The sequence below is a fragment of the Diabrotica virgifera genome, chromosome 1 (assembly GCF_917563875.1).
Source record: "Diabrotica virgifera virgifera chromosome 1, PGI_DIABVI_V3a".
Taxonomy (NCBI): Eukaryota; Metazoa; Arthropoda; class Insecta; order Coleoptera; family Chrysomelidae; genus Diabrotica; species Diabrotica virgifera.
In genome coordinates, this window is record NC_065443.1 from 33,323,474 (window position 1) to 33,350,649 (window position 27,176).

The window sequence follows — 27,176 nt, forward strand, 5'->3', positions numbered from 1 at the left end:
TTGTTTATAAAAATTAAGCAACCTAACTAGAGCCATTTCGAAGGTTAAGTTATACAGTTTATAATGTAAACATAATATAAACATACATGTTATTTAAAAGATTGAGTAAACTTTTAACTTCCACAGAGCGGTTAATAAAGCGTTAAACCGAAGTCCTAAATAAATCGGCTCGGACCCCGTGGAGGTGTATTATAAAATCCGTGCACTCCAAAAATTAAATTGATTCTTCTAACATATGCTACGATTAATATCTCAGGAGCTTGTCGATGGATTTTGATCATAATTTTTTTAATTTGTATATATTTATATACTCGTAGTCTTGTACAGTATGTACATATATCACCACCTAACATTACAACATGTTAGGGAGAACACCCCTTTTCACTCAGTGGTATGAAAAATAGATTACAACTATTCTCAGACCTGCCGAATATACACACCTATATAATTTCAAAAAAACTGACATTTTTAACTATTATTTGTTAATAACAGCTAGTATGTGCCTCCGAACCGTAAAGGGCATTTTTATATTTATAATGTATTAGGTATATAATAATAGTAGTCTCCCGTTTTATACCGCTAACGCGTCTTTGGGATTATAGCAGCGTAGTCTGCTATATCCAGGGCACAGTATAAAGAGGGATCTAGGGTCTATGGTATACAAGGAAGGTAACAAGGCCAGTCCTACGCTTCAACCACCTATTATTACCCCTAGTTTTACCCTTCTTCTTCGTACGACTAGGATTACTCCTGTTTGTCTGCCTCTTATTCTGTTTCAGTTGTTGTTCGACTGTACAGGGTTATTCACTATATTTTGACCCCCCTGTAAACTGCTTTATTTACAGAATTAGAAAAAAATGTAAAATACAAAAGTTATTCGATTTTTAAAATATGATTTTTTGACATAAATATAAACATACTAGTGACGTCATCTATCTGGTCGTGATGACGTAATCGACTGTTTTTTTTAATGAGAATATGGGTCGTGTGCTAGCTCATTTGAAAGGTAATTCAATTATCTATTCAGTAATATAAACATTAAGATAATTATTTTTACAGGGTGCCCAAAAAAAATTTTTTGAATTAAATTAATTGACACGAAAAGAAGAATGTAAGTAATTTATCTAATTTAAAATACATTTTACTGCTGTTAGAAAACAGAAATAAAAGTTTATTGCACAAATAAACATTGATTTTTGTTTAAATTCAATGTTCAAACTGCCAAGATGCAGATGGGTGGCAGCTTGAACATTGAATTTAAGTGAAAAGTAATGTTTATTTGTTCAATAAACATTTATTTCTGTTTTCTGACAGCAGTAGAATGTATTTTAAATTAAATAAATTACATACATTCTTCTTTTTGTGTCAATTAATTTAATTTAAAATTTTTTTTTAGGACACCCTGTATAATTAATCATGTTAATGTTTATATTATTGAATAGGGAATTGAATAACCTTTCAAATGAGCTACCACTCGATCCCTATTCCCATTTAAAAAAAATAGTCGATTACGTCTTCACGCCCAAACGGATGACTAGTACCATTGATTAATAACTACTATTGGAATATTTATAATCAATGCTAGTACGATATATATGTCAAAAAATCATAATTTAAAAACCGAATTTTTTGCATTTTATATTTTTTTCTAATTCTGTAAATAAATCAGTTTAAAGGGGGGGTCAAAATATATAGGGTGAGGCAGATAACTGGCCTATTAGAAATATCTCGAGAACTAAAGGCAACAGAATCATGAAAATTGGAATAAAGGGGTTTTGAGGGATGATCTATTAAATGAAAATATTTTCATCTCTTTGCAACTTCCGTTTATACAGGAAGTTGCCTATAACTTGGTTTTTTTAAATGGGAGACTCTGTATATTTTTACATTTTTGGATTCTCCTTAATATTTTCTTTCTTAAAATATGAGGTATTGTAATATTATACAGGGTATTTTAAAAGATATTTACGTTTTTTTTATTAATTTCGTAGCAATATTCACACCCTGTAGAATTGTAATAGTTTGACATTAAAAATTCTGCTTACGTTCAAGTGATTTTTAATATAGTCTATTATTGTTAAGAATCATTAGTATAGCTAATTTTGAAATTTTAGTATACAGGGTTGGTCGAAACTCGGAATGAATATTTTCTGAGTTTTCTTAAACAGAACACCCTGTATTTTAGTATTGCAATGAAATGATATTTCATAGTAGTTTTTTATTTTATAATTATTCCCTATACCTAACTGCTTTAATTTGTGAGTTATTGGTGATTAAATCTAAACATTAATTTCAACAAAAAATACGTAAAATTTTATTAGGTTAACCGTGAAAATATTCAATCACAAATAATTTTTCAGAAATAAATACGTATTAATCCAGACTGATCCTTAAAATTGCCAATAATGGTTTAGCTTTAAAAATACCGACGTAGTTAAGATTGTTGGTGCGACTAACAATTAAGCACAAATTAAAGCAGTTAGGTATAGGGAATGCTTAAGAAATAAAAAAGTATCATAACATATCATTTCATTACAATACTAAAATATAGGGTGTTCCATTTAAGAAAACTCAGAAAATACTCATTCCGAGTTTCGACCAACCCTGTATACTAAAATTAATAATTTAGCTATATTAATGATTCTTAACAATAGTAGACTATATTAAAAATCATTTCAACGTAAGTAAAGTTTTAGTTGTCAAACTACTACAATTTACAGGGTGTGGATAGTGCTACGAAATTAATAAAAAAACGTAATTATCTTTTAAAATACCCTGTATAACATTACAAATCCTCATATTTTAAGAAAGAAGACATCGAAGAGAATCCAAAAATGTAAAAATATACAGGGTGTCCCATTTAAAAAAACGAAGTTATAAGCAATTTCCGGTATAACCGGAAGTTGCAAAGAGATGAAAATATTTTCATTTAATAGATCATCCTTCAAAACCCCTGTATTCCAATTTTCATGATTCTGTTGCTTTTAGTTCTCGAGATATTTCTAATAGGCCAGTTATCTGCCTCACCCTGTAGTGAATAACCCTGTACATTGTCTTTCCACCTTTTCGGCGGCTTTCCAACGGGTCTTCTGCTATACGGTTTGTTGTTTTTACAGATGTTCGCTAATCTATCTGGTTCCATTCTGTTTACATGTTCGTTCCAGTTTTTCTTTCTTGTTTTTATCCACCTGTTAATATTTTGAATAATGCATCGTTCTCGTCTACTTCTGTTACTTTGTCTGTCTTTTAATGATATGCCCGCTATTGATCTTAATACTCTCATTTCGATATTGTTGATTTGTTATTTCGTCTTTCTTGTATCGGTGCTTGTCTTTGCTGCATATGTTAGGATAGGTCTTACTGTTGTATTGTATACTTTTATTTTGCTTTCAGTGGTCAGATATTTGTTTCTCCGTATGTTTTCTCGGAGGCAACCACTTAATCTTGCTGCTTTTGCTTCTTGTGTCGTGGTTGGTTTTGTTTGGTTTTACCCAAGGTACTTATTTTTATTCAGGCTAAGTCGACCTGGGGCCTATAGATATTTAAAAAATGTCTAGATCAGAGGTTCTCAATCTGTGGTACATGTACCACTGGTGGTACATATCATTATTGGCGGTGGTACACAAAACAGAAAAAATTAAAATTGTAGTACTTAGTAAGTATTGATAATACAATTTAAAAATATAGGTGGTACCAAAAATAATAAAAATAACTGTAGGTGTTACGTCACTCAAAAAGGTCGAGAACCGCTGGTCTAGATGTTCTCGCCGGCGCTGGGTTTCGAACCACCCCGGCCTACCTGCGTGGAAGTCAGACATGCTACTATTGGGTATATACTATCCAACACATTTGCAACCTGGCTGGGCGAGTTTCCCGACAAAAATCTTATTTACCTGGACTAGTAGAAAAATCTATTGATATCTTCCAGCTCATAAGGTTTCTTATAATATAAAAAATAGATTTCATAAAAGCAATGGAAGATACTTACTCTTCTGGTCTCTGTCCTGGTACAACAATGTCGCCTTCACTAGAGAAAATCGTAAAAGCATCTGGTACTTTATTCACAAATGTTTTTGAATTTGGCTTTAAGAAAGAAAATTCGGACAATGATTCAATTTCCTAGAAAAAGAGAATATAAAAAGTAGGCAAGCTCAATAGACGCATACAAAATACTGGTCCAAGAGCTGTGAGACATTTTTGAGTAGGTATTTTAGGCAACCTGAAAAATTTTTAGGTGACTCTTCCATGATAGCCTAATACAAAAATGCCGGTCTGGCTGGAGGGTAGCGGTTATTTTCCCCAAAAATCCCCTCCAAAGTTAAAAAAAGGGTAAAAATTGTTATTACAAAAAATATCATTGACGTGACTTTAAAGTAAATTTAAATATTCAAATATAAAGAAAATAAACAGGCCAGGCGATTTGAGGGCGATTTTAACTCTGCAAGATACTTGCATGGGTGCCTAAGGATTATTTTCAGGGATGCATCTGAACTTCAGAAGATTTCATCTGAATCTGTACATACTATTAACGAGTATAAAATATACAACTATACATGCAAAGCTATGCACATTCCTTCCGGACAGGGAAGTACAATTATTATTTTGACAGGGTATTTTTTAATATCAAAAATAAATATTCTAAAAAATACAGAATTTTTTTTGGTGAAATTTTCCAACTGCCATAAAAAAAGCGCTATAGGTAAGCAGCAGTGTGAGAAAGAGCGTATACCGATAGCTGTTTGCGTTCTCTGTTGTACCTGAGCGAGTCTGTTCGCTCTAGAAAAATCACGTGACCTGGCGATCCCATGTTGTTGTGCCGCAAAACGTTAGAGTAATTATTATATATTATAGTTTTCTAAGTAACTTTTTCTTAATTAAAGGAAAATAATACGTACTATACAATAGATTTTACAAATATGATAGAAAAAGACAGATTTATTATTATAAATATATAGGTAGAAAAGTATAAAAGTATAAACTAAATTAATTCTGTGTCCGAATCTTGTACTTCTTCTTCAACTCCTCATCTGAGCTTAAATATTCACTGTCTTCTTCTTCGTCAGACTCCCCTCGAGACTCAGATTCCTCTTCTACATGATCTGTGAATAGTTGTAATATGTATTTAGAATTAATTAAAAATTAATTAGCGATAATTTAATTGAATTACTACGTATTCTCTGTCCTTTTATAGGGAGTCGAAGCGTGGACAATCACGGGCACATCTGAAGAAAGACTTGCCATTTTTGAGATGTGCTGTTATTGAATAATGTAAAAAATATCATGAACACAACACGTAACAAACACGGAAACATTAAGAAAGATGAAAAAGGCAAAAGAAATACTCAACACTATAAAGGAAAGAAAAATGAGCCAAAATAAATATTCATTCTCTTCTTCTTCGTCAGACTCCACTCGAGCCTCAGATTCCTCTTCTACCTGATCTGTAAATAGTTGTAGATATGTATTTAGAATTAATTAAAAATTAATGTATAACTAATACTTAATACTTTTCCTTATATTATAAATTATATCACGTTTTTTATTTCTTAGTATATGACCAAAGTAGCTCATTTTTCTTTCCTTCATAGTGTTGAGTATTTTTTTGACTTTTTGTCTTTATTAATATTTCCGTGTTTGTTACGTGTTGCGTCCATGATATTTTTTTACATTATTCGATAACACCACATCTCAACAATGGCAAGTCTATCTTCAGATGCGCCCGTGATTCTCCAGGCTTCGACTCCGTATAAAAGGACAGAGAATACGTAGACTCAATTAATTAATCACTAATTAATTCTTAATTAATTCTAAATACATATTACAACTATTTTCAGATCATGTAGAAGAGGAATCTGAGTCTCAAGGGGAGTCTGACGAAGAAGAAAACAGTGAATATTTAAGCTCAGATGAGGAGTTTGAAGAAGAAGTACAAGACTCGGACACAGACTCAATTTAGTTTATACTTTTATACTTTTCTACCTATATCTTTATAATAATAAATCTGTCTTTTTCTATCATATTTGCAAAATCTATTGTATAGTACGTATTATTTTCCTTTAATTAAGAAAAAGTTACCTAAAAAAACTATAATATATAATAATTACTCTGACGTTTCGAGGCACAACAACATGGGATCGCCAGGTCACGTGATTTTTCTCGAGCTAACGGACTCGCTCAGGTACAACATAGGACGCACACAGCTATCGGTATACGCTCTTTCTCACACTCCTGTTTACCTATAGCGCTTTTCATTTATATGCACGCGTAATTTGTTCGATCACATGGCAGTTGGAAAATTTCACCAAAAAAAACCTGTCTTTTTAGAATATTTATTTTTAATATTAAAAAATACCCTGTCAAAATAATAATTGTACTTCCCTGTCCTGAAGGAATGTACATAGCTTTGCATGTATAGTTGTATATTTTATACTCGTTAATAGTATGTACAGATTCAGATGAAATCTTCTGAAGTTCAGATGCATCCCCTGAAAATAATCCTGGGGCGCCCATGCAAGTATCTTGCAGAGTTAAAATCGCCCTCAAATCGCCTGGCCTGTTTATTTTCTTTATATTTGAATATTTAAATTTACTTTAAAGTCACATCAATGATATTTTTTGTAATAACAATTTTTACCCTTTTTTTTAACTTTGGGGGGGATTTTTGGGGAAAATAACCGCTACCCTCCAGCCAGACCGGCATTTTTGTATTAGGCTGTCATGGAAGAGTTACCTGAAAAATTTTCAGGTTGCCTAAAATACCTACTCAAAAATGTCTCACAGCTCTTATACTATACAGTAAGTTAATACATATACTTCATTAAAATGTTACATTTTTTAAGCCAATTTTATTTCTTTAATGTGTAAGGGGATCAGTAGAAGCTTAAGTTCAAGTTTTTGGGGTCGCCACCCTTGTCTCCCGGCCGCCATCTTGGAAATGGGGTGCAAAGGGGCTTCGTGCTATATCTCGTAAACTACCAACCCTACGGAAAATCTAATTAAACATAAAATGTAGCAAATTAAATTTTCTACAATTTTGTTTGTATTACTTTTTGTCGTAAAGTGTCCAACAAAAAGATATAAACAATGTAAAAAATTTTTAACAAGTTTCCTTTTGGAGGATATAACTTTTTTTCAGTTCATTTTAAAATAAAATAACATTATAGCAATTTTGTAGAGGGTTTTTCAGCGAACAATTTCCACTATAAAGTTGTTTAATTCTATTTATTTATCTAGGTTTTACAGCGCTCCAAACTTGACCAGATTCTCGAATGCTCATAGGGATACGATAAAAAAAGTTAGGCTTACTTTTCTATCTATACATATTTTTTATTCATACAATTTATTATGATTTTAACATTCCTATGCTATTATTAATCTGTTTTTGACCTTTCTCCCCACTATAAAACTTATAACCCTAAGCATATATCGTCGCCTTAGTACTATAACTTGATAATTCCAAAATTGACGTTTTTGAGATAACTAGTTCACAAGATGTATTTTATTTGCCTCTATATTGTGTAAAAACTTGATAACTAGCTTTAAACGGGTTAAGTAATTATTTACGATTGACGAAAGTTGATAAAACTCAAATGCCGCTAATATTCAGTGCTAAAACTTGACAAGATAAGTTATCAAGCTATTTTTTAATAGAAATAATCGTGAATACGACATACACTGAATGCTATAACTAGATAACTCGAGGTATCTAGTTTTAGCACGTGTTTCTCTGAAACCATTGAACTTACCACATAATTGCTATCTGTTAATTCGGTTCATTTTAATGCAAGAATTCGAGAATTGTTAGCAGATCTGGCAACCCCCATGGCAGGGGGCTAATTTTCAACAAAATGATGTTTAAAATATTAGTTGTGCTAAAAGTTCACTTATATGCGACTTAGCACAACATGCGGCATTACCAAATGTTAAGATTATGGTAGTGCTAAAAGTTGATAACTTTAATTTTTCATGTTTTTTCCATATTGGAAAACAAATTTACACCATATTCCTAAATAGATCAGTTGCCAAAAAGTTAAGGAACAGTATTTTATAGCCGCAGAGTGAATTCCGTATTTACCAACATCATGGGAGCAGCACAAATATCTTTAAAATCTTTAAACTCGTTTATCTCAAAACTACTAATTTCGAGTTATCAAGTTATAGTATTAAGGCGACGATATAGAAAAGACCCAAGAAGTTGTTTGCCGGTTCAGAAGAAGAATGACGCAACCGCAAAATGTAAAATTCTTAAGAAGAGGAAAAAAAAATTTTTGATATCAAAATCATAAAGTATGATTAAAATTAGCCATTCACCACACCGTGGTCAGGACCTCGAGATACAAACCGTTTTTTGGGGTGTGCCGCTTGTCTGAAGTAACATAACTTTTTTCCTATTGTATATTTTGACTTAAAATTTTCCCAAAAACTTCTTCATGAATTATATTTTATTGTTGTGTTGGTTAAAATTATAAACTAAAAAATTTGTCACTCAGCTTTTTTAAGTAAACATGAAACTAACGAAATATGATGACAAAATGTTTAAAAATTAACAACTCCTTTTTTAATGAGTTTAAAAATTTTGGACAAATTCCATTGTTAGTTACATACTTCAAAGATGACACAGTAAAATTTTTAAAAGGAAATATTTACAGCGACCAAGGATACAGCGAGGTAAATTTGAAAAATCATCAAAACTGATTTTCGGCATTTTTGTATAAAATCTGATTTTTGAACATGTTCCACCAAATCTAGATAAAAATAAACTTCATATTCGGATTCAGCGACCTCGAAAACATAAAAATAGACCAAAATTGGTCATTCACCTTAAATTTGATTTTCGTGGTAGGCATAACGATTGCTGCCGCTCGACTATAGAAAAGTATTTTTTTTTATTGTATTCCTATGAGAATTCGAGAATCTGGTCAAGATTGGAGCGCTGTAAAACCTAGATAATAAATAAAATTAAACAACTTTATAGTGAAAATTATTAATTGAAAAATCCTCTGCAAAATCGCTATGAGGTTATTTTATTGTGAAATGAAAGGAAAAAAAACTTATAACCACCAAAAGGAAACTTCTTACACAATTTTCTCATATTTTTGTGTATAACTTTTTTGTTGGTCACTTGACGATAAAAAGTAATGGATATAAAATTATAGAAAATTTAATTTTCTACATTTTATGTCTAATGAAATTTTCTGTAGGATTGCTAGTTTATGAGATACGGCGCAAAAGCCCTTTGCACCCCTTTTTCCAATATGGCGGCCGGGGGACAAGGGTGGCGACCCCAAAAACTTGAACTTAAGCTTCTACTGAACCCCCTACACATTAAAAAAATAAAATTGACTCCTCTAAGAAATGCAACCTAAATGTAACATTTTAATGGACTAATAACTAAACAAATAATATTTTAGTATCAGGATCATCATCATCGACTCTATAACTTCTGGTGGATTTTGGCCTGTTCTAGAGTCAGCTTCCATTCCTTCCTATCCTTCGCCTTGGTTTTCGTACTTTTAAGACTTGGTAAGTCGTCTTCCACCTAGTCCTTAAATCATGCTCTGATCATGTATATTTTGCTCACTCCATCCGGTCTTTGGTTATAAGTATGTTTTGACGGCTCTATTTCGTTTATTCTGTCTACGTGGCGTAGCCACGTACCAATACTAGCCAATACTAGCTCAAAATTATAGCGTTCACCCCATAATCCTTTCTCCTGCACGCCTTTAAACATATATCTAAAGATTTTACGTTGAAAACTGCTTAAACGTTGTCCATCACTTTTTGTCATTGTCCACGTTTCTGATGCGTAAGTGAGGACGGATTTGACATGAGTTCTGTAGATCAATATTTTCGTGACTATGTTTGATGTTAAAAGTTTATTTTAATCTATAGTATGCTCTATTTGCTAGATATATTCGCCTGTTGATTTCAGCTGTTATTGTGTCACTTTGGCTGATTTGTGAGCCTGGATATATGAACTCTCTTACTGCTTCGAAATTATATGTTCCACTAGGTTTTACTACTTTCTTATTGTTTGTCGCCTTCATATACTTTGTTTTACTAGTATTAACGTATAGCGTATAGCCCCATTCTTTTGCTGCTACTTCTAATGCCGTGAAGTATTGGACCAGGTCCGCCTTTCTTCTTGCCAGGATATCGATGGCATCCACATACGCTTATACGCTCATAAGACCACTCATACCGCTCATAATCCACATACGCTTATAAGACTCCTATTAATATTGGTTCCCCTTGTTGTTATTCCAGATTCTCTCAGTGATTCTATTCCAGATCCTGATTCCAGAATATCAGGATCAGATACTCGATTTTTCGCTGCATTTACATTTTAGTGTTTTGGTCGAGATGGCACTGGAATTGCTTCATCTATAACATAGTATAATGCTGTTCTGAAGCTATTTTCTTGTGGCATTTTTACAATTTTAACTATTTATAATGGGAAATAAGCCACAATATTATTAAAAAATGATTTTTATTAACGTTTCGACGCCCAAATCGGGTGCCATTGTCAAAATACAAAATACTACTAACATAAACAAAAATGTTGTTGCTTAGTAAAAAAATTCTTCTAATAATTTATTTAATTTGACTCATTTATATCGGCAATTCAGATACATATGATACATTTTAAAGTAGAAGACTTTAAAATGATATTGCCAATATTTATGAGTTGCGTTCCTGGGACGACTTTACTGAAAGATAGTTCATTCGATTACATGAAATCAACCCCAACTCAAGAATATCCGTCACAAAAAAATCATAGCATGTGATCTGTCTTTAAAAAGATAACCACATGCAACGGTGACATTAAAATTCTCGCGTTAGAGATCTCGTAGTAAATCACGAGGGAAAACCAGGAAAAACCTCGTGATACTATCCCGACATCGTAAGTATTTTGTCTTACATTTAAGTTACTCTCAAAATTAATACCAAATTCTGGCTTTACTATAATTTTGTTTAAATTATAAATAATATCAATAATGCATGGATATATAAGTAATACTAAAATATAAAATATGTACTAACTCGACTATTGACTTACTAATTGTGGTATTTTCTTTCTATTGACTTCCTCTTTCAGTATGGGTATCCACATCCTACTACATTCCACCGAGGAATTTGCGACACAATTGGTTTCGTTTAGCATAATTAGAGCCGCTTCTTTGATTTTTCTCTTTTTACTATCTGTTTCTTTCAGGACTATACTTGAATCTCTCCACTGAACTCTATGTTCATTATCCCATGCGTGTTGACATATTTGAGATCTATCAAATTCTCTATTTTTAATATAAGATTGATGTTATTAAATTTATTATATTATTATTAAATGTTATTATATTATTATTAAAAATAGAGAATTTGATAGATCTCAAATATGTCAACACGCATGGGATAACGAACATAAAGTTCAGTGGAGAGATTCAAGTATAGTCCTGAAAGAAACAGATAGTAAAAAGAGAAAAATCAAAGAAGCGGCTCTAATTATGCTAAACGAAACCAATTGTGTCGCAAATTCCTCGGTGGAATGCAGTAGGATGTGGATACCCATACTGAAAGAGGAAGTCAATAGAAAGAAAATACCACAATTAGTAAGTCAATAGTCGAGTTAGTACATATTTTATATTTTAGTATTACTTATATATCCATGCATTATTGATATTATTTATAATTTAAACAAAATTATAGTAAAGCCAGAATTTGGTATTAATTTTGAGAGTAACTTAAATGTAAGACAAAATACTTACGATGTCGGGATAGTATCACGAGGTTTTTCCTGGTTTTCCCTCGTGATTTACTACGAGATCTCTAACGCGAGAATTTTAATGTCACCGTTGCATGTGGTTATCTTTTTAAAGACAGATCACATGCTATGATTTTTTTGTGACGGATATTCTTGAGTTGGGGTTGATTTCATGTAATCGAATGAACGATCTTTGAGTAAAGTCGTCCCAGGAACGCAACTCATAAATATTGGCAATATCATTTTAAAGTCTTCTACTTTAAAATGTATCATATGTATCTGAATTGCCGATATAAATGAGTCAAATTAAATAAATTATTAGAAGAATTTTTTTACTAAGCAACAACATTTTTGTTTATGTTAGTAGTATTTTGTATTTTGACAACGGCACCCGATTTGGGCGTCGAAACCGAAACGTTAATAAAAATCATTTTTTGTAGATTATCTTCATAATATTGTGGCTTCTTTCCCATTATAAATAGTTAAAATAGTGTAATGCTAACGTGTCAGTAGGATTACTAGGATTACTCCGCGCAAAATCCTCTTAGTTACAGTGACTGAAGGTGGATATAAGCTATTACCTTCGATTTAGTTGAACCTCCATCGATTTGCATGAAAATTGGTGAGCGGTTAGATGATAGCTCAAGGAACAAAGGTGACACAGTGCCAACTTGCGCTTTTACCCTGGGGGTGGATGCCACCCCTTCTCGGGGTGAAAATTATTCTATTAAAAATAACCCCATAACTCAATAGAGGGACAAATTCTAAGCAAAATTTGTTATATAAAGTTATTAAAAGAAATCAAAACTTTTTGAGTTCTTAAAGATCAAAAATTTTAATCTTTCGTGAGAAAAATGCATGTTTTTAACCGATAAATAACTCAAAAACTATAAGTTTTTACAAAAAAGTTATTGTTATCAAAATTGAAGTTAATAAAAAATGAAATGGACTCCTTATTGGAAAAACCTTTTAATGTTAACTAAAAGTGAGTTATAGGCAATTGACTATATTTTTTTCGGTTAGTAGCCAAATCTAAGTATTCAAGCTTAAATAACGGGAAAATGATGCATTTTATAACATAAATTTTAGACATTGGTCAAAGTACTTAGAAATGTCTATCAAATGAGCCGCCCAAACAAGTTGATAGCATTAAAATTTATGCTCCAAAAATTTTTAAAATTTATCTTTTAAACATTTTTCCAAAAAATGTTATTGTTTTTTTTTAAATAACTCCGTGAATTTTTAAGATATCAGGTTCAACTAAAAACCATTTGAAAAGTAATTCCAAGGGCTATTAAACGCTAAATTTAATCTTTTAAACGCCTTAAATTTAAAATTTAAGTTTTAAACGTTTCTATCTCGGTTATTTATTACCCTAGAAAAATAATAAAAAGGTTAAGTATTTGATACAAAAAAAAAACTAATTATCAAAATAAAATGAACATTACGATAATTTTAAAAATTCTGATTTTTTAAAATTGTATCTTTTTTTAAAATATGCATTACAAACCGGTCAAAATTCTTAAAATCATTAATTATGCTCATATAAAGAAACCGTTGTAAGGATTACAATAAATTTAAATTTTTGTGGAAATGGCGTGTTTTATTTTTCACTTTTTCCTAAAAATTCGAAAAGGTTTTTTATTTTCATGACAACTTGCTTAATTTTGATGCTATTAACTTCTAATGGAGCTCATTTGATAGGTATTCCAAAGTAATTTGACAAGTGTGTAGCAGATATATTTTATAAAATGCATCGTTTTCCCGTTATTTAAGCTTGAATACTTAGATTTGAGTACTCGTCGAAAAAAATATCGAACCTTAAAAATCGAAAGTGACTCTACTGATTCGTTAGCATTATACTGTGTCCATATTATGAATTTAAACTGACGTTATAAAAAGACTTTTATCTACATACTCAAAAGAAAGTCAACTTGTTTCAGTCAGTCATACAAATACTAATCTCTAAACGAATGTTGTGCATATCCGTATTCCGCATATAACGCCTGAAGCCGTCATACGCAACTGACAGTGGTAACGGTATGACGTTTTTGGGCGTCACCAGCATTCATAGGGATAAGCGACATTTTAATATCTTTGTATTTATCTATATTTTAAAAGAAATTTTTAACAGTTTTGAAGCAAGAAATGTTTAAATCCAATTTCAATAAAAATATCTTCTAGATCTAGATCGTCTCAGAATAATTAATTCCACATATTTTTTTTTCTAGTCCTATGTATTTCCAGCACTGTTTATTCCAGGTCCCCTCTTAGCCTCTATCTTACTCTAAGTGCCGGCGCAAATTGATCCTAAGCGAACACAACCTGGCACCGGTGGGGTGCGTAGAGAGTTCTGCGCATCCTATATCAGTGAATACAGTGCCAGGTCTACACATGCGAACGTTTGTCATCGAAACACAGTTTTCTGGTGTCGTGGGACGCGTGACTCAATTCTCAGATGTGGTTTTGGTTTCGAGATGGACGTAGAGAAGCTAATAGAACTCGTTCGGAATTACCAGTCTGATTTTTGCATGAGAGTTTAATGAAAGGGTAACAAATCAATTGGAAGTTCTGTCCGACAAAATACATGGGACGTTTTCGTAGTATGACGTTCCAAATTTTTAACCTGTTCCACAATTAAAACTTCCCCTGTTTCAGTGTTCCCGTACATCAAAGTTTGTCTGACGAGACACCGTTAAGCTATTAACAAATTTTCAGCTTGCTATTAATCAACTTTTTGTTGGTACGCGGGATCCAGGCCTAGAAATACAATATCACAAATGATGGCGTAATCCCTTTTCTGTAGGTATAAAAATTTTGTAAATATCATTCATTTCTTAAATCTACACAACATTATCATTAAAAATGATTCATTACTAAAAACAGTTAAGCACACCTGTGAATATCGCATATCCTCAAATAAAATGTGTCATCATACCGGGCTTGTTCATGCTTAAAAACAAAATATGTAGACGAGATATAAATATATGTAATAGGTCTGGATCCCGCGTATGAAAAAAAAGTTGATTAATAGCAAGCTGAAAATTTGTTAATAGCTTAAGGGTGTCTAGTCGAATAAACTTTGATATATGGGAACACTGAAACAGGGGTAGTTTTAATTGTGGAACAGGTTAAAAATTTGGAACGGTCACAGCACGAAAACGGCACATTTATTTTGTCCGACAGAACAGACTTAAACTCTCCGAGCAGAGACTAAACTCTCATGAAAAAATCAGACTGCTATTTATTACCTGTCATAATTCCTGTCATTTGACATATTCTACATGTTCCACTCATTAAAACGCCCATTTGGTGATAAATAGCAGTCTGATTTTTGCATGAGAGTTTAATCTCTGTTCGAAGAGTTTAAGTCTGTTCTGTCGGACAAAATAAATGTGCCGTTTTCGTGCTGTGACCGTTCCAAATTTTTAACCTGTTCCACAATTAAAACTACCCCTGTTCCAGTGTTCACACATATCAAAGTTTATTCGACTAGACACCCTTAAGCTATTAACAAATTTTCAGCTTGCTATTAATCAACTTTTTTTTCATACGCGGGATCCAGACCTATAATAGGTAAGCAGTTTTTGCAACGACAATCAAATCACAGTCAGTGTTGTTTATAATAATAGTATCGGCATCGGCTGATAAAATAATTAGTTTTTAGCAAAGTTCGCACCTTTCGGGACACTGACGTACATAAAAGCAAATTTGTTAATTGTTGAGAAAACGTAGGCATTTAAAGTTTTAAAAGGTACAAATGAGATGCAAATTACAAGAGGAAGTAGAAATCTATTGTCCACAGTCCTAGTTATTAGGATTTTAGGATTAGAATTTTTCTTAAACATCACCTCAAAGTTTCCTTTTCTTTATTCATTCTTCTCAAGACCTCGACGTTTGTGACTCTCTCCGTCCATGATATTCTCAAGATTCTGCGATACATCCACAGTTCAAATGCCTCTAATTTTTAGGTATCAATCTTTTTCAGCGTCCTTGACTCCATTCCGTAGAACAGCACAGAAAGTACGTAACATCTCATCAGGCGAAGTTTCATTTCAAGGCTCAAATCTTCCACAGAACACTCTTCATTTTAGTGAATATGGATCTTGCTTTTTCTATTCTTATTTTGATTTCTGCTGAGCTATCGTTGTCTTCATTTATAAAAGTGCCTAAATATTTGTATTTGTTAACTCGATCGATAATTTCATTGTGTAAATATAAATTTTGGACATTTCGTGTTGATTTCGATATTACCATAAATTTAGTTTTTTTATGTTCAAAGATAGTCCATATTCTTCGCTGCAGTCGCTGCTATCTTATTCACCAATGTCTGTAGCTCTTCAAGTGTTTCTATCAGAACGGTGTCGTCGGCAAATCTCAGATTGTTTAATCTAACACCATTTATTTTAATACTTATGGATTGCTCAGAGAGTGTTCTATTCATTACGTCTTCGAAATAGAGATTAAACAGGGTTGGTGACAGTATACACCCTTGTCTCACACCTCGCTTTATTTCAATTTCTTCAGTGGTATTATTCTCTACTCTCACTACTGCTTTCTGATTATAGTACATATTTGCTATTAGTCGGATATCTCGTTTATCTAAATTCTTTTCTACCAGGAGTCTGATTAGATGATCATGCCGCACTTTATCAAAGGCCTTGTTATAATCTATGAAACACATCAGATACAGGTACATCAGTATTTTGTAATCAGTATTTTGTACTCAGTATCTACCACTGAGACCCGGTATCAAAAGTAACCGTTACACGTCCGCACTGATTTTGCCCGTCCCTCTATTCGTTTCAGAGACAGCCAACGGTTGGGTTTTGTTGTGAACAATATGCGGTGCGCTAGAAAAATAACTACACAGGTCACCCGTCCCGCCGGTGCCAGGTTGTGCTCGCTTAGGTTCAATTTGCGCCGGCACTAAATGAAAAGTATGTGCGTTCCGGTTCGTCAGTTAAGTCTAATTCGACCACTGATATACACCATGACACTATATTTTAATTTAAAAAATATTTGAGACCAGTACTTACAAACATGACTAAGTGGAAACTTTGCTTCATTGTCTTATTTTCTTCAGTAACCACTACAATCGGATATACAACAGATACGCTATGTTCGAAATAAGCCCTCATAGTAACATCAACGGAACCAGACGGTTTCAAAAGAACCCCACTCTCAAATTCTTCTTGAATGCTGATATCTCGGAACAAGTTATTAATCTTAATGATGTCCATAACGTTGATTACTTTTTTCGAGATATTTTGGATGCGTACGGTTGCTTGCATATCTGTTTTCACAGGAACTTGAAGTTTTCTCTCCGCATAATTTTTTCCGTTAAATATTAAAGTTATTTTTAATTCTTTATTGTTTTTAAAACTTGACCTAAAATAATACATATTATTTTACAAAATATACAAAAAATATACAAAAAATATACAAAACTATTAAGTCGTTGAAGAAAAACCTTCCTTCAGGTCGATTCGCACACATCCGTCACGTAACCGCAACGGGACAGTGCCGTCAGTTCTTCCCCGCCTCGCCGGACCGTGATTTTGACGGTTCCACTTCGTGTTCACACAGCACAGTGCCACAGTATAAAGAGGGACCCTCTTTATACGGTGACAGTGCCGTGAAGGTTACCAGAATGGCGGTATTTTCCGATAGCGAACTGTTGATGATAGCTATAAACTTAGATTAAGAAGAACGACAGGGAAAGAAAACAGAAACTACAAATAAACGCTTGTGGAATCAAGCTTGGATGAAGAGAGCAACGAAAGGGGAATTCTATACTCTATATAAAGAGTTGATGGCCGATGGAAACAAGTTTTTGAATACCTATTTCATAATGTCTCACAATTCGTTCATGGTGGTGCTGAGCAAACTAGAAGTATATCTAACTAATAAAATACACACTGTAGAAAAGCTATCACACTAGTAGAATGATTTGCAGTTTGAGGTGTTTTGATACAGCTCCTAGGACACAGCTCCCGGAGCGAACCATTCCTAGCCGGTGACAAACGCTGTCGTCAGTCGTACACCCACCTAAACTTTACGCGACAGGATTTCTCTCACCAGCCATAGTTCGGTCGAGAGCTGTAATTAAACTAATGGCAAAATTTTTATTCTAGATATCGCCGGTCCGGAATAAGAATGACGTAACTTGTAACATGAAATGGGGATTGAAATTTGACAAGATGTTGATATGTCATATAAGGGGATGTTACACAACAAAATTCAAGGCCACGGTCGCTCTAGTCTCAGAGATCTAATGAGGTGTGGATTCTTAAGTGGTGTTAATAATATACTATTATTAGCTTAAAAAAATTTAAAAAGATAGAAAAATCGAAATAAGGATGTAAAATAAAAAAATAAACAATTGGGCGCCACTGGTTACTTTAAGGAACCAAATTTTATACAAAAAATAGAAATAAAGGAAAGAAAGATAGCTAAATCAAAATAAATAGTATCACAGAAAAAAAATACATAATATACCAAATATTATAATATAACTTACAAAACCAATACAGAAGTAAAAACTTCGAGATGTATTCTGGTATAAAATCGTTTATTTAAAACTATAAAATGTCATCGATTGCAGAACGTTTTCGTTCTAAACAGAACATCTTCAGTGCATCCTGCCGAGTATTTTGAAACTAGCACACTGTAAATAGTGTTAACATCATCATATATATGGTTTACATAATGTAATATGTTAAAATGTTATGACTACAAGTCGATGTTAATGGATAAAGTGGAACACATGCTAAAAGGGTGCCATGGTTCCCTGCTCGAAGATACTAGGTACTTGCCAATTCAATGGGCACAGACCAACTCTTCAGTAAACAGTAAATAATAATATTTTTTATCTTTTTAATTGTCAAAAGTTTTGAACTGAATTTAACGTCGTGTCGTGTCATCTCCCATAATACAAAATCAACGGACTAACTGGCGATGAAAGGGACGGCGATGAAACGGACGGCGATGAAATGGACTGGCGATGAACCGGCGGTATCGAAACGGCGGCGACGAACCGGCGTCGATGAAACGTCCCATTCCGCTTTATTCTTACAATGACGGTTTTTAGTTTCATCCCTATTGATTCGAATTTCATTATCTTCATTTATTCGCCCCATTTTCAACCCGATCTACAGTTGCGTAATTTTTAATCTTAAAATTTTTCGGTAGGTACAAAAAACTATTTTTAAATATTTAGTATGCCGTTTATTCTTACAGCCATGGCTTTTATTTTCATCCCTATTGGTCTGCATTTCATTATCTTAATTTAGTCTCCCCATTTTCAACCCTATTTATAATTGCGTCATTCTTCATCTGAAATAGGTCTAAAATGGTGCGTATTTCAATAACGATGCAACTACCCTGTAGTGGCTCAGCAAGTAATTACAGTTCTGTTGCTTTTGTATCATCTTTACACAGTATTTTAGAAGTTAATTACGCGATAAACAGGAATTGACAAAATTTGCAGTTACGTCATTCTTATTCCGGACCGGCGATATATACTAATAGTTACCATCAATACAAAAACGCAATTTATAAAATTCAAGAGAAATAATGCAAAAATAATATACAAACACAAAAGAATTTCCAGGCCGATTTTGTGCCATATCATATTTTAATATTCCGTGTCCACATACTTAGGATTTGACATATCAAAAAGAACCAAATTTTGAAACACCAATTCAATTAACATCTCGTCATTTATTTTGACAAATGCAGCAGTGGTCCGTCAGTGAAAATAAAAATTACGTCGGCGATAAATCTTTATGTACGGTACGGTTACGTCGACAACATTGACAGGGGCGGAGGTAAATTCCTCACCAACCATTAAAAACATATAATCCGACAGGTACTTTCCTCACCAAATTTAAAGGTTCCTATTAATCCGGTAGGTATTTTCCTCACGAACTCACTCAGGTAATAAAATAAAAATATAGGTTTAATTTAAAAATGTCTATTATGAAAGCATCCGAAATCCGAATACAAGACATTAATTTCCTTACATTATAATAGTTTATAATATAGATAATATGCAAGACGTATAAATTATTATTTAATATTTACTATCTATAACAAGACAGACACTTTACAAAATCCATTCTAGTCATTTGATTAGACTGATATCTTATTAATAAATTTACTACATTTTTTAATTTCAGTTTAACTTGTTTATCTTTTAGGTCTGGATCCCGCGTATGAAAAAAAAGTTGATTAATAGCAAGCTGAAAATTTGTTAATGGCTTAACGGTATCTAGTCGGACAAACTTTGATGTACGGGAACACTGGAACAGGGGAAGTTTTAATTGTGGAACAGGTTAAAAATTTGGAATGGTCATACCATGAAAACGGCACATGTATTTTGTCCGACAGAACAGACTTAAACTCTCCGAACAGAGACTAAACTCTCATGCAAAAATCAGACTGCTCTTTATCACCAAATGGGCGTTTTAATGAGTGGAACATGTAGAATATGTCAAATGACAGGAATTATGACAGGTGATAAATAGCAGTCTGATTTTTGCATGAGAGTTTAATCTCTGTTCGGAGAGTTTAAAGTTATTCTGTCGGACAAAATAAATGTGCCGTTTTCGTGGTCTGACCGTTCCAAATTTTTAACCTGTTCCACAATTAAAACTGCCCCTGTTCCAGTGTTCCCATATATCAGAGTTTATCCGACTAGACACCCTTAAGCTATTAACAAATTTTCAGCTTGCTATTAATCAATTATTTTTTCATACGCGGGATCCAGACCTATTTTATAGGTTTGCAATATGCAAACTTTCAATTTTTTCAAAGAAATTCTTTTATTTTTTCAAAGAAAATATATAATATGGATGGATGCGTATTACAAAACGATAAATTAAAATACGAATGAAAAGATTCGCAAGCATTCGTAATACGACTAACAGAAGAATTTGCCTCTGTCCACAAATATGGGGAGAATATGGCATTTTCGTCTAGACCTATAAGTTTAAACTAAATAATCAACATAATCTATCTTAGATTTAATTTTTCCTGGTTTGCATGATATTAAATCAAACACAAAACAATCTGATACGTCTTCTGGTTTTATATGTAAGCCCAAAAGTATGTTTGAGCCACTTGCCTCTTTCAGAATCATTTTTATATTCTGATATTAAATCAAGATACCAACATTTCTATACCAAGCTTAGTGTAGGTGAAATTTACAACCATGTATTTCAGTGTTCGGACACATTTCAATGATTGCATTCATTTTCAAAATCTTCAAAAATTTTACTAGCTTAAACTCAATTTTGAGAGCTTTAAAAATTTCTGATTTTAACAAATAAAAAATATTGTTGTAAATTTCTGTTATTTTGTTTGGCAGTAAACAGTATAATAATGAAATATAATGCCCATTCATTAGCCCATGAATACCTAATGAATAATTGCAATGTGCCATCCATATAATAAAATTCAATGTGGCTAAAAGTCTTATATTTGTTTCGCAACTAAATACAATTATCCTAATTTTGACACAGTTTATAAAGAGAAAATTTTCCCTCTTGGTTGTTTTTTGATCACACCCCGTCACAAATTCTTTAACCTCATCAATATTGGAAGGAAGTCGACCAGGTATCATTTTTCGTCGATAATATTATTTCTTATCTAACTGACAACAATCGTAGTAATTGTTTCAGACAAATTAGCTGCAAGTGCTTGGCGTATAATTTTTGCTGGTTTTTCAATTCTCTTCGGCTTTACGTTTACAATAGTTAGAAATCTAAATTCAGTCTATCGCTAGTAGATTAACGACACACGTACATTTTTGTGCTCCTAGTAATTTTCAAGATTACGCTGTAAATAATAATAATTTCGTAAAGAAATTTTGCATACCAGTTTCCATATACCAATAGTCATTAGTGGTTGTAAAAAATTTTGTGTAAAAAAAGTGCAATTACAGTGAACATAAACAACTGTGAGTACCATTTCACAATTTATTAATAATAAAACAAACTATACTAATTACATACCAGTAAAAAACCCGATCATGCCTTCTACCTCAGTTTGTTCTAACTGCTCCAAAAACATAGCAACAGCTGACCGTAAACTTCAGTGCGATGGTTGTAAGCGACAAATACATATCACATGCACGGATCTTTCTTCCGACGATCGCGTTACTCGACAGAAAATTCGTGGGATAAGTATCCTATGTAATTCTTGCAGCTCAAATATCTCTAATTTTTCGGAAATAAAAGATCTTTTGCTGGACTTTAAAATGGAAATTCGTACGAAAATTAATGATTTTGAAAGTAAAATAACTGAGTTAAATAACAAGCTCAGCCAAATTGACTTGTTTAAGTCTACCGAATTCACGGATAATATTGCAAACGAAGCTGTAGATCGCATGACACGTGCGAAGAATATTCTAATCAGAGGCGTTCCAGAATCTTCCTCTGGGGATGCACAACGCAGAAAAGATGACGACGCAAATAAGATTAACCTTGTCTTGGCAACTGTTGGCTGTCAGGAAAAGCAAATCACTTTCTACAGAGTCGGCAAAGCGAACCAACGTTTTCCCCGAATGATAAAGGTAGTAATGAGTTCGGAATACCACGTTAAAGATATTTTGAGAAATAAAGCAAAACTTTTGGAAAACAAAGCCACGGAAAAATTCTCAATAATTGACGATAAGACGCCCATCCAACAAACACGCTTAAAAGAACTCCGAAATGAACTAGAAATTCGCAAAAATAACGGTGAACATGACTTAACAATTAAATACATTAATGGCACTCCCAGAATCACGAAATTTCGTTCATAATTTTTCTACCGATAGATTTAATGATTGGCTATTTCTATATACGAATTTAGATTCACTTTCTGCAAAATTTGATGAATTTGTATGCACAGTGCAACTTCTTCAGCCACACATTATGTGTATTGCTGAATCCTGGCTTAAACCCTCAATCCCTGATTCTTCTGTTAACATCAATGGATATACAATTTATCGTAAAGACAGAGAAAATCGTGTCGGTGGTGGTGTATGCATTTATTTATCTAATATTATTACCACAACTTTCAAAATTAACATTAACCCATTAGATATTCCTGGAATAGATGCTATTCACGTGTCTATTACTAAAAATCCATTTTGCCTTAATTTAGTCTGTATATACCGTCCACCTCTTACAGTACTTGCACACGATAATATTATGTTTACTAAACTTGAAGAACTATCATCTCTCGATAATCTCATTATTACTGGAGATTTTAATTTTCCGGAGATCACCTGGCCAATAACTTCGTTATCTGACACCGAAAACTCTCATAATTTATTTAAAAGTTTTGTAGTAAATTCGAACTTAATACAGCTCATTACAGAACCTACCAGATTTAGAACTAATAACCAACCATCTACTTTAGATCTGGTGCTTATTAACGACGAACAGCTGATTTCATCTCTCGAAATCAGCTCTCCTATAGGAAAGTCAGATCATGCAGTTATAACGGCTCACATCCAATTCAATCAAATTCTACCCCGCAAAAATAATATTGTAACATACACCATAACAGATTTTTCTGAAGTCGACGCTGAATTCTCTCAAATCAACTGGAATTTGTTTTTTGCTGACTTAAACGACCCTTCATCAATGTGGACTGCATTTCTCGATACCGTCTACAATATAATTTCTAAAAATACTACCATCCGTAAGACTTATAAAAACAATCTTAAACCGTGGATTAATCAAACGGCAACAGAAAAAATTAATCACAAACGACATCTCTGGCGGAAATTTAAACAGACCGGGCTTTACAGCGATTTTCAAAACCACCGCAGATTTTCAAATAATTTACAAACATTTCTAAAAACTTTAAGACGTAATTTTGAAACAAGTGTTATTGAAAGCGGTAACATTAAAAAAGTTTACAAATACATAAGATCCTCATTGACATCTAAAGTGTCCATACCTTTACTACAAAAACCTAATCAGACTTTATGCTCTTCTGACACAGATTCTTCCGAAACTCTCTCCTTAGCATTTTCACAGGTTTTTACTAAAGAATCGAATGATGGCAATCTACCTCCTATTAGGTGTAACCGTGTCGGCGCATCCTTAGAGCAAGTCGAATTTACAGTGGATCATGTCAAACAACATTTAATGAAACTTCGCACAGTCGCTTCACCTGGTTTAGATGGTTTAACACCAAAAATGTTAAAAAGATGCGCAGACACGCTTGCAATACCTTTAACGTTAATTATGCAGACTTCTTTTATCCAGAATTCCTTACCCCCTAGTTGGAAATTAGCATCCGTCACCCCTATTTTTAAAAAAGGCAACAAACTCGATCCCAACAATTATCGTCCGATTAGCTTGCTGTCAGTAGTTGGTAAGGTCATGGAAGCCATTATTTCCGAGGAGATGACTAAATTCCTTCTCCAGGAACATGTCATTCCAACACAACAACATGGATTTGTGTCTGGCCGCTCTACTCTAACCAATCTCCTACATTGTGTTAACGACTGGACGCTATCCCTTAACAGTTCGCAGCCGGTCGACGTTATTTATCTAGACTTCTCTAAAGCCTTTGACCGTGTCCCTAAGCGCAGACTTCTACATAAGCTAGAACATTTCGGAGTTCGCGGTACTTTACTTCGTTGGATAGATGATTTCCTGACAGATCGACATTACAAAGTTAGAGTTGGCGAATCTTTCTCACAGGACAGGTTAGTGGAAAGTGGAGTGCCTCAGGGTTCTGTCCTCGGACCTCTGCTTTTTACGGTTTATACCAGCGATGTTCCTTATTATGTTTCCAGTAAAATATCGTTCTATGCTGATGACACAAAAATATATGCCAATCCTATGACAAACCAGTTAACCCTCCAAATGGACTTGGACTCTATCTTTACTTGGTGTTCCCAATGGTTACTACCCTTAAACGCGGAAAAATGTGTAGTGCTTAGAATTGGTAAAAATAACCCACTTGTGCCGTATTTTGTTAACGGGCGACCATTAGATTCAGTGTTCTCGTATAACGACCTTGGTGTTATCGTAAACAGCAGTCTAACGTGGTCCGACCACATTACTTCTATTTGTAAACGTGCGAACTCCAGACTATATCTTATTCGGAGGTGTTTTTCGAGAGTTTCAATGCAGTCATTCTGTAAACTTTACACTATTTACGTAAGACCGATTCTTGAATACGCTGGTCCAACGTGGCATCCTGATTTGGTTCGAGACAAAACATTGTTGGAAAACGTCCAAAGAAAAGCAACTCGAATTCCATTGGGACTGAGAAGACCCTCCTATGCAGAGAGACTTAGTATGGCCAATCTAACTTCCTTCGAACTTCGTCGACAACGTGGAGACTTAATAACCACTTTTAAAATATTAAAATTCAGTTTCGGAAATCTCGACGAAATGTTTACTATAAACCAAGATGAACGCCTCAGAGGTCACCAGTTCAAACTTAAAAAAGAGAACTTTTCTACGAGATCAAGGCAGAACTTCCTACCAAATAGAGTGTTCGAGAGTTGGAATAACCTTAGTGATAACATTGTCACGGCCCCCTCTACTAACACGTTTAAAAACAGACTTGACCGTTTCTTATTATAGCTGAACTATTTTATTTTTTTTTATGTAAACAAAAATTATATCTTTTTTCTTTTGTTTTATATTGTATCTACTAGTAGGTTAGTTATGTAATTTCTTTGTTTTTGGGCATAATAGGGACTTGTCCCTCTGCCCTTGCTTATGTATAATAATAATAATAATAATAATAAATAATTTTTCGATCTAACTTCTGACAATCTAGTTCATGATTATGTTGTCGGCTACTTCTAGATATTGTAAAAAATGCACCAATAGTAAAAAATTTCGCACTACAAGTTGTTTCATCCTCCAGAATACTTCTTCCCTTTTTAAAACTTTCACTTTATAAAAAATAAAATTTTCAAATACCAATAACGCGTAAGGTTTACCGAGATCACTTTCTATTAAACATGCCATTTTTGTCAAAATTCCAATTGTGACTAAAAATAAAATACTATAATTAATTAATTAATTATTATAATTATAGGTACCTACTGTAATTTAATAGTAGATAAATAATTCAATTGAATGCCTTTTAATAAAATCTACCTGAAATATCTGAAATAACCATTTTGGTCTTGGTGAGGAAAATACCTGTGAGATTATGACATACCCTTATAAACGCAGGCAAAAGATTATTTTGGTGAGGAAATTACACCCGCCGATTGACAGCACTGATCACTGTGCCGGACATGTGTTAATTCGGCCGTTTATTTTCCCCAGAAGAATATTTTTACGTCGCCGCACAGTGGTTCCAAATGCTGAAAAAGTGGTCATGAGCTATGTTTACAGTTGTTTTCTCATACTTTCGCAGAGTCGTAATACGCAGGTATCAGGATCAGAACGGATGTATTCCCATTCATAGCTCAGGGACAAGTACGAAGTAATTTTGAAAGTTTGGTAGTTTATTAATTTTATCGCTGTAGAGATTTTTCTTTTTCAAATATCTATTAATGTAAGATAAAAGTTGACTTAAGATTTTATAAGAATAAATGCATAAAATTTGTTAATGAATAAGTAAAATACCTTAATTTGAAAAAAAAAATATTGCGTTTCGATTGATATATTATAAGTCTTCATTTTCTTTCCGCCGTGTTGGATCCGACATTTTGTTTTTCAAAAAAACGCCAGATTCATAATCAGCGATGTCAAAAATCCTTAGGAAAAGTACTTAGGAAAGTAATTCCGAAGAGTATGAACAATATACGCTTTTAAAGGTTCATGACCACGTTTTCGGCATTTGGAACCACAGTCCGCCGGTAGAATCACGTACCGATCACGGTACGGTCACGGCTGTGTATAAACCGACCTTTCGGTATGAAGGTTAATCACTCCCACAAAAAAATTCAAAGCAAATTATAACAAATAGCCTAAATTGTTTTAAATTTTTTGATGTGCTCTGTCTAAAATGCAAGATGCACTTTTTCATTCGTTATGACTTCGAATTCAGTATATGGGAGTATGTTATATTTATAACTTACTTGTTTTTAGCGTAGCTCAAACGAACTTGATGACTTTGTTTGTCTACATGGCTTACATATTTATTCCGATTGTCAAAAGTAACATTACACAACAGACACTTTTTGTCATTGATATAGACCTGTTCGTTAAATGGTTTCTTATTCACAGAGCTTCCTCCTAAAAAAAGTATTATACGTTCATTAGGTAGTTAGATAATTAAAATTACATTTTCATATAAATTTGAGAATAGGAGAATACATTGTTAACAGAGTGTCATTCAAAAATTAAAGCTAGCCTATTAGAAAAGTATTCTTTTCTAATAGGATGATATAAGAGTGCCTGTAAAAAAATGGCCGCAAATTAGGATTGCCAGCTGT

General features: G+C 33.2%; 1 protein-coding gene across 1 annotated transcript in view; it reads right to left on the minus strand.

Moving 5' to 3' along the window:
- Positions 1 to 27,176, minus strand: part of LOC126882762 (putative helicase mov-10-B.1) — a 190,047-nt gene that overhangs the window by 101,008 nt on the left and 61,863 nt on the right. Inside the window, exons 3-5 of the mRNA XM_050647766.1 lie at positions 26,820 to 26,976; positions 16,798 to 17,149; positions 3,989 to 4,119 (exon numbers count right to left, since the gene is read on the minus strand). Coding sequence (XP_050503723.1) covers positions 3,989 to 4,119; positions 16,798 to 17,149; positions 26,820 to 26,976 — 640 coding nt within the window. The remainder of the gene's footprint in view (positions 1 to 3,988; positions 4,120 to 16,797; positions 17,150 to 26,819; positions 26,977 to 27,176) is intronic.